The 18,271-nt window shown below is 39.2% G+C and overlaps 1 protein-coding gene across 1 annotated transcript; it reads left to right on the forward strand.

Annotated features, from left to right (window-relative positions):
• The first annotated feature begins 701 nt into the window (after positions 1 to 701).
• On the forward strand, positions 702 to 15,947 carry PTGES3 (prostaglandin E synthase 3). The gene is made up of 8 exons (XM_060764162.2): positions 702 to 1,038; positions 10,694 to 10,807; positions 10,909 to 10,978; positions 12,150 to 12,248; positions 13,058 to 13,147; positions 13,274 to 13,336; positions 13,768 to 13,792; positions 14,438 to 15,947. Coding segments are annotated over exons 1-8 (483 nt in total). The 5' UTR covers positions 702 to 1,036; the 3' UTR covers positions 14,458 to 15,947.
• The last annotated feature ends 2,324 nt before the right edge of the window (positions 15,948 to 18,271 follow it).

Below are 18,271 nucleotides of genomic sequence, written 5' to 3' on the forward strand. Positions count from 1 at the left end.
GAAGGTTTTCATGGCCGGAATCACTGGGTTGTTGTGTTTCCTGGGCTATATGCCCATATTGTGACAACCTCTGAGGATGCCTGCCATAGATGCAGGCGAAACGTCAGGGGAGAATGCTTCTGGTATATGGCCTACAGCCCGGAAAAGACACAACCCAGTAGTGCACACAGTGGCTTTGAATATGCACTTGATTGTTTGAATGCACACAAAGCATCAGACATAAATGATTATGAATATTCAACTTCACCAGCAGAATTAATTTTCTCACCTGGTTGACAATTTATAGGGTGGGGGGAGGCAAATATCAAGAACAGGCTCGTCTTCTTCTACGGCGCATGCGCCGGAGTGTGCTTGGAAGCTTGGCAAGCCTAGAGAGAGGGAGAACATGCGCGAAAAGTGCAACTACGCATGCGCCGGGGGTGCGAGCCGGCCCGGCCCAACGGGCGGAGGCGCCTCGAGAGAACGTGCTCGAAAGATGGAATTGCGCGTGCGCAAGGCAGAGGACGAGGGAGCGCATGCGCGAGAACGAAACATCCGGCCGTTTGTGGTAGGTGCGCGCCGTTGAGGAGGGCGAAGCGGCAAGGAGGTGGCGAGTGGTGCGCATGCGCCCTTGTCAGCGTCCATAGTCGGACGGGCTCCAGTGGGAGGGAGAGAGAGAAAGAGGGAGGAAGGAAGGGAGAAGGGAAGAGGGAGGGGTGGGCGTTTTGCTGCGTCACCAGCTTCTGGGGAGCCGTCGTTGGAGAAGGAGCGCGAGGGAGCCAGGGAGAGCGCGCGCGCGGGCGGGTGAGCGCGCGGTGCTTTGTGGGTAGCAGGCCTCACTCGGCTTTTGAGCCTGGAGAGGGAGAGAAGGAAGGAGGCAAGGAAGGAAGGAAGGAGGCGCCGTTGCCCTCGCCCGCGCTTTCTCGCCCTTGCCGAGGGACCTTCAGCCCTGCGCCCTTGGGAGAAGAAGGCTTCCCCGGACTAGCTCTCTGGAGGGAGACGGAGGACAGAGCGGAGAAGACTCACGCCGCCGCCGCTGCTGTTAACACCGTTTGCCATGTGAGTGAGTGAGGAGGGGTTGGCAGAGCAATGGCTGGGCCAGGAAGGAAGGAGGGAAGGCATGAGGGCAGCAGGCGTCTCCTGAGGACGCCGGGGCGGGAGATGGGCCGGGTTCTCTTATTCATATCGACAGGCTGCACGGATCCGGCATCCACGGGTTCAAACCCCACACCCGCCCAGTTTGAAAATATTCCAAGGGAAAATATTCCGGGGAAGGAGGATTAGATGGTCGAGAGATCATTGCCGGGCCTCTGGTTGAGTACTATTTGTATTTCGGCTTTTTTTTGGTCCACACCAGCCCAGTGACCTCATCTGACTATATAACCAACCCACACCGTTTCGTGAACCCTTGCTGGTTGGGTTTTGTGAACCCTTGCTTGCTGGGCTCACAAAACTAATGTGGATATTTTGTTTAGATTTATGTTATTTTAGATTTTTGCCTACTACATATAGTGTAATTTGTTGATGTCAGGTATAATGTACTGATGTTAGGTTTTAATATTACTTTTATATGTTTAGATTTTATTATATGTTATGTTTTTAATTGTATTTAAAATGATATGATATGATATTGGACACCATTTACTTTTTTTTCACACATAACATGAACTTATTTCTTATATATAATGTATATGAAATCCCCCTTTGTGACTTTAGGCTATCTCATATATCAGTCATACACACACACATATATATGTGTGTACACATATATGTACATATTGGTATTTAAAGAAAGCAGATAGTGTAGGATTTTCTGCCTTTATATTCTGGGTTATATGGCTGTATGGAAGGGCCCTGGGAGAAGGACCCCTTCATGTGGAGATAGTTTGTTCTCCATCTGAAGAAAACCCTTGGGGTTTTACAGAGCACTCTCATTTTCTATTAAATACACTATCAAATCTTTATACTGGAGAGTATGAGATGTTTCTTTGAACACAGCCTGAACAAATCTGGGCCATGCAACTGATGGGCCCAAAGGATACAGGAGTTAAAGGTAATGGTTAGGATAAAATCTGGCAACAGGCGATTCAGTTGTCTCGTGGAGTAAATTAAAACATGTGCTGAGAGATGGGAAATGGTTGCTGGTCTAAGTTGTGACCCAAGTTTTGTTGTGAGTTTGAAAAGAGGGTTGGAGTCACTTTCTTTTGAGGCTCCCAGAGTGAGAGATGAAGTCAGGAGAAAAGGGGACAAAGAAAAGCAAGGTGCAAAATTAGTGAGAGAAGATACCAGTGCAGCATATGAGGCTAGAAATTGAATTAATGTGGTGTCCTAGAAATGTTACTTTAAAAACATGGATTATTTATTTATTTTTATCCCAGCTTAGAATCAAAAACATTACAATTTAAAATATACTATAAATATACTATAATTAAACAGTATATTTATTTATTTATCGTGTCAAGAGCGAACCAAAACAGGTGTATTGCATTAAAAAACAAAAAAACACAGACTTGGTATTCTATTAAATGTCATTTGACCACTAGCTGGCCAATTGGAGTGCCTCTGGTGTTGCTGCAAGAAGGTCCTCCATTGTGCATGTAGCAGGGCGCAGGTTGCATGGGAGTAGGTGGCCTGTGGTTTGCTCTTCTCCACACTCGCATGTCATGGATTTAACTTTGTAGCCCCATTTCTTAAGGTTGGCTCTGCATCTCATGGTGCCAGAGCGCAGTCTGTTCAGTGCCTTCCAAGGTGCCCGGTTTTCTGTGTGCCCAGGAGAGAGTCTCTCATTTGGTATCAGCCATTGATTGAGGTTCTGAGTTTGAGCCTGCCACTTTTGGACTCTCGCTTGCTGAGGTGTTCCAGCGAGTGTCTCTGTAGATCTTAGAAAACTATTTCTTGATTTAAGTCGTTGGCATGCTAGCTGATACCCAAACGGGGTGGGCCGGAGATGTCACTGCTTTGGTCCTTTCACTATTGGTTACTACTTCCTGGCAGATGTCAGGTGGTGCAATATCGGCTAAACAGTGTAGTTTCTCCAGTGGTGTAGGGCGCAAACACGCGATGATAATGTGGCATGTCTCATTAAGAGCCACATCTACTGTTTTAGCATGGTGAGATGTGTTTCACACTGTGCATGCATACTCAGCAGTAGAGTAGCATAGCACAGGGATAGATGTCTTCACTGTATCTGGTTGTGATCCCCAGGTTGTGCCAGTCAGCTTTCGTATGATACTGTTTCTAACATATATTATATATTATCAGTAGTAATTATATTTAATATATTAGTATTACAATATTATATATATATTATTAGCACACTGCAATATTAGTACTATATAGTACTGTATTGTACTATGCCACTATACTGCAATTTTATTAGTAATATTACATGTAATATATAATATACAATTGTTATAAGATTGTAATAGTTTTTCAATATTCCTAACCATATCTAATTAGTTGAGAGACCAGTATTTAAAACTGAGAGAAGAGGACTTGTAAAATAATTGGTGAAGTATGGATGAAACATGCCTATTCCTATTAGGATAATAATATCACTTGTTGAATAACAAATATGTTAAAAAACGTGAGGAGAAATCTACACTTGGCAAGAGTTTCATTAAAGGTTTAGAAACAAGCAGAAGTTGATGAAATTCTTCACACAATGGATCTATTCGTTGGAGTGATTTTTCAGTAGCAACTGTAAAATTGGGAGTGTATGGATAATGTGTTCACAACAGCCATCTTAACAGCAAATGAGGTTTGGCAATATATCTTCCTTAGGCCTTCAATCACTTTCATCAATAATTAAAATTGGAGTCTTTTCTATAGTTTCTACATGTGTTGAGAAGCATCCAAGTATATTGGCATATTAAGATCTCCAAGCTACATAACAATTCCCATTTGGTAAAATCCCATCATGTCATAAGTTACATACCTAGGTTACATTCCGGTTAGACTACTATAATGCACTCTATGTGGGCTGCCTTTGAAAAGTGCCCAGAAACTTCAGTTGGTTCAAAGAGCAGCAATCAGATTGCTTACTGGGGCTAGCTATAGGGAGCAGACAGCTTCCCCTGCCAAAATGTTTCAGGACACAGTTCAAAGTGCTCCTTCGATGAACCTGTCAGACACCTACAATCAACTAGAGAGGGCTTTCTCTCTGTACCACCACCCGCTCAAGTGCATTTGGTAGGAACATGGGAAGAGGGCCTTTTTGGTGGCTGCTACTACTGTGGAATAACCTCCCAAGAGAGGCCAGGATGGCCCCATCCCTGCTGGCCTTCCACAAGCAGGTTGAGATTTTACTCTGCCAGCAGGCATTTGGAGAAGGATAAGGGGCATGCTGCTGGAGAGGGTTTGGGTGAGATTGTGTGTTTTAAAATGTATTTTAATTGTATTTAATATATTCTAACTGTATTTTAACCCAACCTACACAGTATTATTTAATTGTGCGGGGGTTTGGTGTTTTTGTTTTTGTTTTTGTTTTGTTTTGTTTTTTTGTATTCACTTTGTTTTAATTTGTGACCAACGTGTGTGGTTGTTAGCTGCCTTGAGTCCCCACTGGGAGAAAAGCGGGGTATGAATAAAGTAAATAAATACACTAAATAATGAGACGCTATGCTGCTTAAGCTTTTTTAAAAGTGTGTAAAAGAAGAACGAAGAAGAAGAAGACGAGCATTTCAGTTTTTCAATATCTTCTCCTTTAGGAAGTGAGAGCCCTGTTGGTCTCCACTGCCAAGACCTCTAGTTTGGTGGGCAGATTTTTAGTTCTTGAGTGGCCAGTTTTGTTCCAGTTTGGGATGGGTTTCTAGTTGTTATGGCTGCATGGAGCAGATGTTAAGAGTGCTGCGGATTTTTGAGACAAGCATTGCCCTCTCCCCACAACTAGCTGAGGTACAGTTACGCCGAATTCTCCACACCAGAAGCGATTTGCAGTTTCTCAAGTTGCCCCCTGACACACAAAAAAAGCAACAGCTTATCTTGAGGAGACAAGAGCCTGAGATGTTTTGACTTTCTTTTGCATTTAGTGACCTTGACCATTTATTTTCTTGAATAAAGATGTCCAGCTGGTTTGGAAAGACATAAGGGAGTAATGAATAGATGAAATGGTATTGGAAACTGTACTTCTTCATCACAGTTCTCAATATAGGTGTTCATATGTTCGCATTGGGCTTGTTCATATCTTCCATCCTCCTCATGTTAATGCTCTGATTAATGTATTGATTTTTTCAAACTATAGTTTGTTGTTATAGTTCTTGCTAGCTTTCATTTGCTTCCAGATCAGAATTAGAAGGCTGCTTTGAGCTAGTTTGGTTTGTGTAAATCATAATCTGCATACTTAAGATGTATTGGTATAACACAATTTGAGTAAGCCAGGTAGTGGTAAAAGGGAATTGCTATGTATGTGAGGGGAAGGTGAGTACAGACTGTCCCCAAGTTACGAACAAGATAGGTTCTATTGGTTTATTCTTAAATTGAATTAGTATGTAAGTCGGAAAAGGTCAATTTTTAAAGTGTAACCCCTGTGGTATATATTTTGCTATCTGCCCCTGTTCAGAAGATTTCACCTCACTGTCCATATGATAATTGGATTTTGAAAATTTTTGAAAAATGTGGCTTGTGGAAACAAGGCTTGGTGAGAAAGCCCCAGTGGAGACCCCCTTTTCCCATGACAACTCTTTCAGGGGTGAATTTCCCTTCCTAGAGGTAGAGTTCTCCCACTTCCTGTTACCTCATCCCCATTCTTAACTATGAGTCATTTGTAAGTCAGATGGTTGTAACTCTGGGATTCTCCGTACATGAAGGCACGGCTTTGGCACAAATAACCTGATCACTGCTGTCTGTTTATTTGTCTGATTGTATATGTGTTTGTGTATGTATAACCTCATAACCATATGATAAATAAGACAAAATACCAAAACATACCTTTTTAAACAAGCTAGCATCATCTACACAATGGCATTACCAATCGGCCAAGGTGGAACGATAAGCCATAAGGGCTGTGGAATAGAGCTGTGAAAGCTGCAGGCCACTACAAAGGAGGTTCTGTTCTTTGTATCTGTCAGTCTGATAGGTACTACAGAGCTTTATGATTTCTGTTAACCTTTTTGGGACAATAACTGGTAATTCCTTTGTGTTGATATCAGAGTTAAACTAGACATGATCCAAAAGCCATGTAATATATCTTATTAATTTTGATTCTTGTTTATCTTACAAGAGCTCCTTGAAAGTTTCGTTGTCATGGTAGTTTGACTAGGAATCTTGAAGCTAAAAACAGATGAAATTATGCCTTAATGACCTAAAAACTTACCTATTTCCGTTAGCCTCATTTTTCCAATCCTAAACCCAATGCCCCCTTTCCTGTATCTTCTTTAGATAGAAGCCTTTGCATCTGACCCAGTGTTTCTATATCTTCTATAGTGATCAAGGCAAGGAACTAGCTGTATTACACAACTGAGGAACAGCAGAGGCATAGGTGCCATAGGTTAGAGTAAGCTAGCTGTAGCAAGACAGATGAGAGGTGGCTTTTTCATCTCCGACAATGGGCAAGATGGGTTTAGACCCCATTGCAGTGTTGTCTTGAATGAAAAAAATAATAATTTTCAACTGAGTGAAAAGGAGCTGTTCACTACCTGAAGGGAAAAGTAAAGCAGTACATTTGAGGACGTTGTAGTGGAGGACTAGTTTGTTCCAGTCTTTGACAATGGATCAGTCTGCTGAGCTGGATCTCAAGGGGAAAAGATTCAGTGAGTCTGCAGATGCAAAGGATGCAGTTGTGTTCAAAGATTTGTTGCTGTAATTCTACAAAACACTTGCTCGTCATGACTGACACCATGCTAAGTAATCACACTACACTTGATCTGTCAAGTCTTTGAAGGACCTGATTAAAGCAATTGATCTGGTATTGAAAACTCATGCCCTTCAGGATTGTCAAGATAATTTTAAGAAAACATTTTTCTCCCACTGCATGGGAAATCAGTCAAAATCCCGACTTACCATAACCAAGATATGGCTTCTTGCTTGTACTCAGTGCTCATGTGGTCTTAATGTGCACACCCTAGAAGACTTTGGCATATATTTTATAGTGCTCAGACAAGTTCATTTGAAATTATGTTCTTGAAATCTGAAAATTACTGACATAAATCAACATCTTTATATTTCAGATATCAGAATAATTGATGCGCTGTTTATAATTAAAATCTGTATGCAAGAGCATGTCATGGAACTTCTGTGAAAATTGATGTCCTGCATATAAGTTTTATTATAAACAAAGTTATTAACTATTGTGGTCTCTATAATATGAATACCATAGAATCGGTAGAGAAATTGTAGCATACTTGGAACCTCAGTAGTAAAGAAGTGATTTGGGCATCTCCCAAATAATTTGATTGTAATTTTATATGGTTTAGAGAGAAATAACTTTAGTATTAGCTTTAAATTGTTTTAAATATGAATTTGAATTTATTTTTCGTGCCTTACATTTTACTTGATATTCAGTGCAAGTGTATTACTTGCCTTCTTGATGGTGGCTACTGATATATTAAAGACATCTATATCGCAAGTCCTATTGTAACTAAGAAAAATCCCAAATTAAAATCTATTCACTGCTCAAGTTAGTGGACAGTGTTTTGGGTTTCTTCCTATTGTTGGTATGTTTGCTGGTTTTAAATATGATCTTGAGGACTCTCCATATTTCATCACATAATAGTTGCACCCCATTTTAAGGAAGGCAAAAAACGGTGCTTCTGCCAAATTGGTGCTGTCTTGATGGTGGGAAGATGCTGGGAGCCACGTCAAGCCCCACAGCACCAAAAGGGAAGGAATGGAGTGAGTGAATTGAGTTGGATTTACTGTTACAAGTTGAGGGTCCTTTATCCAGAATTCAAAATGCTTTGAAATCACAAATTGCCAACATGGATGGTTGAGATGGTGTCACCTTTGTTTTCTGATTACTCAGTGAACACAAACTTCGTTTCAAGTATAAAATTATTACAAATGCTGTATAATATTACTTGCAGGTTTTATGTATAGGATGCATATATAACAATTAATTTATTGTTTAGACATGGGTTTCATCTGCAATAGATCTCATTATGTACACATATGCAAATACATGCATTCCAAAATAATAAAAATCCAAAACACTTCCAGTGGCAGGAATTTTTGATGAAGAGTAATCAGTGTGTATTCTGACTTCCTCTTCCCACCATCAAGACTAGCTAAATTAAGAAAGAAGATAAAAGTTAACCTGGAATCAGGGCCCCTAGCTTGTCTTTCCATTAACAAAACAAGTGGGAACCCAAATCAGATCTGTCCTTGCTTTCTTCTGAGGGGTAGGTAAGAGTCCCAGTTTGGAAGTAAATTGAGATCCCTTTTTTCTCTTTAGCTCCCTTCCTGCTGGCATGAGGAGCAGAGATGGGGCACTGTGCAAGATACTTGGAAGAAAAATAAAAATACTATGAGTTATAATAGGTCCATGTATCAAAACCGAAGACTTTTAAAAAGACCTATACATATTTTAGTCACTTGGCTTGGTAGCTAAGATGCAATTGATATAAGATCACTGAATGAAGAAGTAATGGCAATACATGCTGTTTTCTGTGAGCTCACTTTTTTTTATTGTTACACCTAACTTGTCTGTTGGCTTTGCTTTTGTTTATGTCAGGACCATGGCAACAAAACGTGACTATGGTATGATTTCAACATACACTGTTCTATTCCATACAACTGATTAAAATATTATGAATCTGTGAAGTTCTCTATTTCTTGTTCTCAGATGTTATAACACATGGTACTACAAGGTCATTACAACAGCTTCGTGGTTCGTCTTGTGATGTCTTCATTACCATCGTAATTGCCTACTCCCAATCTAAAACAAATTTGCACTCATGTATCTAACAGAGCTGGTACCTTTATATAAAGTACTGTTCATATCATTATCATGGTTTTAATTATTAGAGTGCCTCAAAAGGAAAAGCAATTTATTACCAAATAGAATTGCAACATTAATGGCAATGTTAGTTCTGTCATGCTGCAAGCCTGCCAGCAATACCCGAAGGGTCTGAATGCATATGAATACATGCCCCTCCATGTTTTGCTTAATTAGAAAGTTCCTTGTTTACAAGATAGGAAATACTTAAATACGTGAATCTGGAAAATGAAAAATATGTTATCATACATCCTACAGTATGTATGTTCATAGGTTATAGGCAGTATTATGGGATGGGGGTTGAGTTTTCTGTTTAGTAAAATAAAATATAAGGTTTTATTTTTACTTTGAAGCCTGCTCATTTTACACACACACACATAAAAACACTTGAATTAGGATGCAAACTACATGATAGAAATGGAAGACTGGACATATAATGTGTCTGAACAAATTAGAAACCCCTGTGGAAAAAGTAAATATTATTTCAATTCTGAGATCATTCAGGTACTAAAAGCAGTTTATCATATATACTTGTTATAAGTTGACTTCATGCATAAGTCAATGGCAGGTTTGGAGGCAGAAATAGTAGAGTGGTGACACCTCAGGTATGATCAGCCTTGGCTGCCAGCACAGTTTTCTCCTTCAAGGCATTCAGAAAGGCCAGAAGCAGCACCATAGTGAAGAGAGTAGAAGAGATCAGTGCTTCTTTTAGGTTTTCCCAAAATGGACTGAAGTTCTCACTTTTTAACACTCTACTCAGACCGTTGTGTGTGTGGGGGGGGGGGGGTATAATACAGTACCACATTGACCTGCAGGTGATAACATAGTTTTTTATCCAAATTTTAGTTAAAAATACATGTGTTCTCAGCTATAGACATGTCTATGTGTCATTGCATGCATGTACACACACCTTCCAGTAGCCTGTTGACTTATGAATTTCGAAGGACATTCTTAGGCAAGGGATACTCAGAAATAGTTTCACCATACAGCCTACAGGGAATCATTGGCAGTTGCCAATCTAAGTACTAACTAGGGCTGACTGCTTAGCTGCCAAGATCATTTGTGATCTGGTGCCTTTAGGAAATTTAGACTTCCTAAAATTACCATGCCTAACCATATACAGTGTTATTTTCATATATACTTCTTTATAAAGCCACATGCTTGTATTTCTAAAATGTCCTTTTGAGAATTACAAGTTTAACTGCTCATCTTGATGGTAGTAGAATTCCAGAGGATAGAAAAAACTTGAAGAAATCTGATCTAAAAAATTTGGAGAATCTCAACTTACCAGCCTATTGTTAACCCAATTGAAAGCAGTGCTGTTGTTGGTATCTGTCTTATTGATCCTATTTATCTTTGTTACTCAGATATTGCTATGTGTGCCTTAAATTCAAATCTTGATTGGTCTCCTGAAATTCCTCCTAAAACATTCTCTGTTGCTGGAAGCTGAGAGCAAGCCACACATCTAAGATTTGGGAGAAGACCCTGTGAGAACAGTACAGGAGTGTTCTCTTTTCTCTTATAAGTCCACCTATCAAACACAAGCATGAAATCACACTTTTTAGAATGGCATGACAAGAATGGTTAAAGCAGCTTTTAAAGAGGGGAAAGTAAACACTCTTTTTTCTTACATTTGTAATGCAAGTGGCTGTTCGGTCCATCCTTAACAGGCTGGTTAAAAATCATATCAGTGCATTAAAGATACAATTGATACCCACTTTAAGTCATTGACTAATTTGTGAAAATAATTAATTTCTGAAAGTTTTTTTTTTTATTTTTTAGGCAGCCTGCTTCTGCGAAGTGGTATGACCGAAAGGACTATGTCTTTATTGAGTTCTGTGTTGAAGACAGTAAAGATGTTAATGTAAATTTTGAAAAATCCAAACTTACGTTCAGGTAAGCAGTCTGAAAGCTGATTATGAACAGAGACTATGTCTGCTTGAGTAAAATTACTGTTTTGAGTTTATATGTGTGTTTTTTTCTCCAATTTTCTGCAGTTGCCTTGGAGGAAATGATAACTTCAAGCATTTAAATGACATTGAGCTTTATAATTCTATTGATCCAAATGTAAGTTGCCTGACTTTCTCTACCTCCTGCTTCCCTTTAGTACGTCACAATAGCAGTAAGGCTGTATGTTGTGTCAGCCCATAACTTAATAGGTGATTATTCTTGGCTGTCATTTATGTGTAGTTCTGTCAGAAAGCTGTCAAAACATATGGGCTGATGGAAAAAATAAAGTGATATTATCTGTGTATTGGTATCTAGTAGCCAGTGTTTTGACCTCATGTGCTTTTTCTGCATATGCATGCTTAATTGCAGTATTTCAAATTTTGGGTAATTGCCTTTTAATTTGGTAATCACTTTATGGTACTGACACTGTTCAAGGCATTTGAGTTGCCTTTGTCATTTTACATACTGAAGTTATTTGCTGTCCTGCCAGATCCCGCATTCTATTCAGAAAAAAACTACAGTGGAAATAAGATTGCAATAATAATAATAATAATAATTGCATTATCACATTTTCATAACTATATTTATATTACCAGTAAAGACATTTTTGTCTAAATATTATTGATTAAGTTCAATCCATTTTAATACAATTTGAGGCCATTAGAAACAGGGCTTGAGCTTGTTTTGTGCCTTCATGACCACTAATAGCAATCTTATTCCATATTTTCTTGCCAAGATTTATTCAGAGGAGGCTTATCATTCCCTTCCTTTATTTATTTGATTAATGGTTGATTGATTAAAAACCTTGCCTTTCTCTTTGGATAAGATCTGTAGTGACCTTTAGGGTGAGAGTGTATGACTTGTCCAGGATCATCTAGTGGATTTGAACCCAGGTTTTCCAGAGTTCTAGCCACCCCTTCAAACCACTACACCATCCTGGCTTCTCTTCAGGGCTGGTTGAACAATGACAATTTAATAATTCCAGACTTTTTTTTTTACAAACCTCATTCCATTTGTCTAAATGGACTAGGAGGGAAAGCTGCTTTTGTTGATTCTCACTGTAGATCAGGCCCTATGTAACTGAATGTTTCTTCAGTGTGCACCTAGAAAGCTGGTACATTAGCAGTTAGACCAGTGCTGGAGAGTTTGTGCTTATTTTGTTGTGGTTGTTTTGTTTGTAATAAAGGAGCTTGCAATCACGTTGGCCCCTATCTGCAGCCTAAAATGAAACATTTTCTGTAAAAACTAGGCATATGTCTATTCTAGAGGAACATTTCTTTCTTTTCAGGAATCAAAGCATAAAAGAACAGACAGATCTGTCCTATGTTGTTTACGAAAAGGGGAATCTGGCCAATCATGGCCACGGTTAACAAAAGAGCGGGCAAAGGTGAGATTTTATTATATAATATCTCTGTGTCTCAGAGTTTTTTAGCAGGCCTCAAACTCTGCTCTTCTGAGTTAGCAAACCCTTCATGCACAAGAGCACATAAAAATTGTCACAAGCAGCCACATGCCTGCTTTCTCTTGAATTGTAGCATGTATCTAATAGTTGTCTCTCAATCTCTTTACCCTCTCAGATACATCTTAAAACCATGCATTTGCACACATAGACATAACATAGCTGGTTAGAATGGCATGCAGTAAGAGATGTCAGTAAGGACTGGTGATAGAAATCTTTGAGAGAAAGTAGTAGCCCTGCCAGTTCTTGGCTGATGAGGCTCCTGTTCTGTGTATCCTGTGTAAGTTTGATAACACATCTTAACCCAATGGTTTGAAAGTCTAATGTGTAAATAAAAGCCTAAATGATAGTAAACAGACATTCCTTGCTATTGTCATGACCCCCTTCAACTTTGTAGGACCTTGAGAAGGATCCAAATTGGGGGAAGTGATCTCTCTCGTTCTATAGCCCTAAACTTAGATTTGGAAACAGGAAGGGTTTTTTGGGTTTTCAGAGGGGAGGGCAACATGAAAGAACCCAAGCGGAAGAAAAAGAAGAGAAAATTGTAGACGCAACAAGTATAGGATTTAGTCTAAAATTCGTATAGTTTCCTAAAGGGTAGAAATGCTCTTTGAATAGAATGAAATAGAGAAACATGGTGCTGTTGAGAGATTCTAGACGTTTTTGTGAAGGTGCCAACCTGTCCCACTCATGGTCTCCTGCTATACTTGCATATTAATTTGTTTTTATATCCACAGCTCAATTGGCTCAGTGTGGACTTCAACAACTGGAAAGATTGGGAAGATGATTCAGATGAAGATATGTCCAATTTTGATCGCTTTTCTGAAGTAAGTGGGCCTTAAACAGTTGCTGATAATTTGGGATGTGTTTGATAGTTGTTGTGAAAAAGAGTCCTAAGTATATTAAAAACAAAAAAACCAAGATTTTAATTTTTAATATATTTTGTAATTTAGATGATGAACAACATGGGTGGCGATGAAGATGTAGACTTGCCAGAAGTAGATGGAGCAGATGATGTGAGTAGCTGCCTGTTATATACACTGAACTTTTTAGTGTCCCCTTTTAGGAGAATGTTAATACATAATATATATTCGTTTGTATCATCACTGTTGAAAACTGAACTAAATTTCAATTATTTTATGTTCACTTTGGAATAGGAGCATTTGCTTTGGAATGGAAACATGTATCCCTTGTGCATCTCTCTGTTAAGACTTGATACCTTGAATGCAGTAGCAAATACATCTTTAAGCCTCATTCTCAAATTCTCTTTGCTGCTAACATGAAATATGTTGAACTCCGTATCAGACCAAAACTAGAGATTTGAGATACCTCAACAATTGCCTGTGGGGATCAACATCATAATTTTCCAGATTGCCTAATTTAAAAGCAGATGTATTGTACCTTAGAACCTGGCCTTATCTGCTAACCTTTTCTTTTCTTTTTACAGGATTCACCAGACAGTGATGACGAAAGTAAGTTGATTATTGTTTGTTTCGTATGTATTTGCCACATATGCCTAAAGTTCCCCCAAATGTCAGGCTCTTATAAATATTTATCAGATTGTGCCTTCAATACTATGTTGTCATGCACTGAAGAGTCCTGACCTTATTCTTCAGCTGAAGAAGGGGGAGGGTTTGAGGACTCCTTTTCTTCACAGGAATGTTCATTTGTATTTTGTCACAAGGAGAGCGGCCTATGAGGCTGCCCTGCTGTGCTAATGTTTCTGGAAGGGAATAAGTCCTCTGGGGTTCTGCATTAACAATGGAGCAGCTAATTCCCTGCTCTTCTACAACAGAAGTGATTCAGCACATGGTGGAAGTTGTGGTAAACTTATATTTTACCTTTGATTAGTCACCTGCTGACTTTAGTTTTCTAGAGCAGCATGCAATAATTTAAACAAATAAAAATATCCTGAAATAATAGAAGAACATAAGAAATGAAATGAAATAAAACAGCACAGAAAAATTTAAGAACATTAAAAAGCTGCATTTATCTCATAAGACTAATGAGTGTATTACCACACCTTTGGAAGTAGGACTATTTTTGGGTGAGGTATTTTGTTGTTTACAGTACATTTTGAGCATTAGTTTGCCACATTCATCTTTTTCTTCTTTCAGAAATGCCAGACCTGGAATAAAAGGACCTGATTCGTGTTGGGGTTTGGGGAAAGAACTTCATCACAACATTTCATAATTGAGATAAGAATTCCTGAGTTGATAGCTCTAAAGGCAGAAAAAATACATCCTTTAATTCATCTTCAACCTGTTTTAAGCAGCTTCATTGATTGATGCATACCATTGTTCAGGGCAGTCTTAAGCTACGTGAGGCAATAATGTTATGCATGAAAGTTTTTCCAGACTTCCAAAAACAAAACAAAAAACTAAAACCAGACAAACATTTGAGGTATAGGCAATCGATACAAAACAGTTGCAATAAAAGGGTTTACAAACGCCTCTTTGCCTCATCATAAGATATTGCAATGGGAAAACTCTCAATTGACATGAAGTGGTAAACCTATGCTTTTCCCCTCACATTATGGTCTACAAACAACTAAAGTTTCAGATTTTACACCTGGAACAGAACTGGCTGAAGCAATATTTCAATTGGCTTTCAAAATCTAAACTGGTAACATGCTGTACCTCTAGGGGTGTCTTCAGGGTATGTTCCACTAATGTTTAATGCTCTTCACTTTGTTGTATTTAATCACTAGTTAGTGTTCAAAGTATCCTAGCTAAAACTAGCAACCCCTTTAAAACTTAAAATGGGTGAAGCCTGTACATTTGGTTGTTTGATCCTCAAAGCTCTTGCATCTCTTAATGCGGAGGGATAAGAGAGCGTGTACGTCGTTGCTTGTCAATCTATACATTTAGACCAAATTGTATTTGCACTGTTGGTATGAAAGCGAGTGACAAAAATGTTAATAATACACTATTCAATCTCTTTTTGGGTTTTTTTTTTTGACCAGCTTATGATAAGCCTGAAAACCTCAATTTGTGTTGAGAGCAGTGGGGATTTTTTAATGTCTACATTCTTTCTAATAAACTGTTGAAGACTCCATGGCTGTCAACTGTCTGGCTGGCTGTAACTTCATGTATTCTTACTGTTTGTTGGAATGAAATACTTTTATTTCTAGTTGGAATAATAGTGTGCGAATACTTCATCTGCTTGAAGAAGGAAAGTTGTAATATTCCCAAACGAGCTTTTAAAAAAGAAAATAGGAACTGTACATTGTGGGTACGCTGGCAACAGTTTAAAGAAAAAGTGTTGTGATTTGACTAAAATAAAAAAAAAAGTTTTGTCCTCCTTTAAAATGTTGAGCTTCTGCATGTCACATTTGATTTCTGCATTGCTTTTTAAAAAGTTCTTCAGTTAAGATATGTTATGCTGAGATGGAAGTTCATAGACTATTTTGGTGTAGAATTGAAATACTGAGAAGAGCATTCCTAAATTCATGTTTCAGTAAAAAAAAAATCCTCCCCAATGTCTTTTTGTTGACCTCCCAGATGCACTCACGTCAATGTGTTTGGCTGTTTGTATCCAATGTCTAGAGTTTAGTTGTAACCAACAGATTCATGTTCTAAGAAGGCCAACTGAGGTATTTTGGAATAAAATTACTTGGAATTCAAAGTAGAAGTTCTTTCCTGACCAGATTTTGTTTTAATAGTCAAGCGATACAGAGAGCCATAGAAGGCCATCAAATATGAGACTGGAGTAGGAATAATACTATCACAAATACTTCTGAATAATTCCCCCTTCCTGACTTCAAACACACGCGAAACAGTTGGTGTTGGCTTTTCCAGGTTGTGCCTCACAGTCATATTGAATCTGAGTGCTTTCACTCATGTGAATTAGCATAAGAGTGCACACTTTGTGAGCTGAAACAAGAATGGGGCAGAGTGGTATTGGAAGTTCAGATAAAAAATATGAGCAGAATGATGAAGATGTGGAGGAGGAGGTGGCTAACTAGTACAGAGTAACAGTTGGAAAAACTCAGGAAACACCAAATATGCTATCTCACAGTTAATATCATGGTGTGCCACTTGTGAGTTTTCAAAACTGGTATGTTTTTTGTCACCAAATAGAATCCATGGTAATATACCTGGTGGTGTCTGGCTCACACTTCCATTCAGTAGCTTGCCTGGATGGACACACAAACTTATCAATATGCCTGGTTAAAGTTGGAATTGCAGCTCTATGTCTTTTGTAGTGTTTGCTGCAGTTTGACACTATTTCATGGTTCATTCTTGTCAGGTTATCACGGTTTTAGCCATTGCAGTGTCTGAAAGCAGAAAGTACAGGTTTGATTGTTCGTTCAGTCGCACACAGTGGCACACCTCATTGTCAGGTGCTTTCTATCACATAGCCGAAAACTTGCAGAATATGAAAAAAAATCTGGCTTACTACCACAAATAGAGCCAGTTTGGATACATGCTTGGATAGTTTGAATAGTGCAACCCAACAAATCAACAGTTGTTTAACTCAACACTCCTCATCATTGACTGTGCTGGTTTTGACTGATGACAATTGCAGTCAAGCAATATCTGGAGGGCTGCATTTTCCTCACTCCTCAATTCCTGCCTTCTGCTGTTTTGCAGGGCTTGGAGAATATGACTCCCTTCACTAAATCCCTGTGCCCATCATTCCAACCTCTGTAGAATTCCTCTGCCACCTCTATATACAATGACATCAATATTTATTTATCGTGTCAGAAGCGAATTGAGAATGCAGTTATATATAATGCATTAAAAAACCACAAAGTTAAAAACTTGCCATTGTACTAAATATCCTTTGACCAGAAGCTAGCCACTTCAAGTGCCTCTGGTGTCGCTGTAAGAAGGTCTTCCATTGTGTATGTGGCAGAGCACAGACTGCATTTTAGAGGTGGTCTGGGGTTTGTTCTCCACACTCGCATGTCATGGACTCCACTTTGAAACCCCATGTCTTAAGACTGGCTAGGCATCTTGTGGTACCAGTGGTACCAGAGGGCAATCTGTTCAGCACCTTCCAAGTTGCCCAATCTTCTGTGTGCCCAGGAGGGAGTTTATCATCCACTATTAGCCACTGATTGAGGTTCTGAGTTTTAGCCTGCCGCTTTTTGACTCTCTGCAGATCTTAGAAAACTATGTTGTGATTTAAGATGTTGGTATGCTGGCTGATATCCGAACAGAAGATGGGCTGGAGATGTCAATACCTTGGTCCTTTTATTACTGGCTGCTACTTCCCAATGGGTATCAGGTGGTGCAATACTGGCTAAACATTATAATTTCTTCAGCGATGTAGAGTGTAGACATCCGGTGGTAATGCATCATGTCTCATTAAGAGCCGCATCCACTGTTTAAGTGGACATGCGTATTCAACAGAAGAGTAGCAAAGTGCAAAGGCAGATGTCTTCACTGTGTCTGGCTGTGATCCCCAGGTTGTGCCAGTCAGCTTTTGTAAGGTATTATTTCTGGAACCCACTTTTTGCTTGATATTCAAGCAGTGCCTCTTATAAGTCAAAGCATGGTCTAGAGTAACTCCCAGACATTTTGTTGTGCTCCAGTTGGATTTCTTCCTGGGTAATCCCCAGAGCTCAAGGTGCTTGTCTGTTCTTAAGATGAAAAGCACATGTCTGCATTTTAGATGGATTAATAATCAGCTGGTTTTCCCAGTAATAGGCAGTAAGAGTACCTAAAGCTTCAGAGAACTTCTGTCCAACCATTTCAAATCTCCCTGCACGAGTGGTGATGGCACAATTGTCAGCATAGATGAAACTCTCTGTCCCTTCTAGCAGTAGCTATCATTTGTGTAGATGTTAAACATTGAAGGAGCGAGCATGTTTCCCTGAGGCAGGCCGTTCTTCTGTTTTCACCATCTGCCCCATGGAACAAGTGAAGAACTTTGGCCCAAAAGCAAGGTGCTGGCTGCTGAAGCTGATGAACAACAGTGGAAATGAGCCTTACTTTTCAAAG

Source organism: Anolis sagrei, chromosome 2, assembly GCF_037176765.1.
Source record: "Anolis sagrei isolate rAnoSag1 chromosome 2, rAnoSag1.mat, whole genome shotgun sequence".
NCBI lineage: Eukaryota > Metazoa > Chordata > Lepidosauria > Squamata > Dactyloidae > Anolis > Anolis sagrei.

Excerpts from the sequence above, each read along its gene's own strand:
- PTGES3 (XM_060764162.2), top strand. Across the intron at positions 10,979-12,149 it reads ATAATTCTATTGATCCAAAT|GAATCAAAGCATAAAAGAAC; the intron begins GTAAGTTGCCTG and ends CTTTCTTTTCAG. Across the intron at positions 13,148-13,273 it reads ATTTTGATCGCTTTTCTGAA|ATGATGAACAACATGGGTGG; the intron begins GTAAGTGGGCCT and ends TTTGTAATTTAG.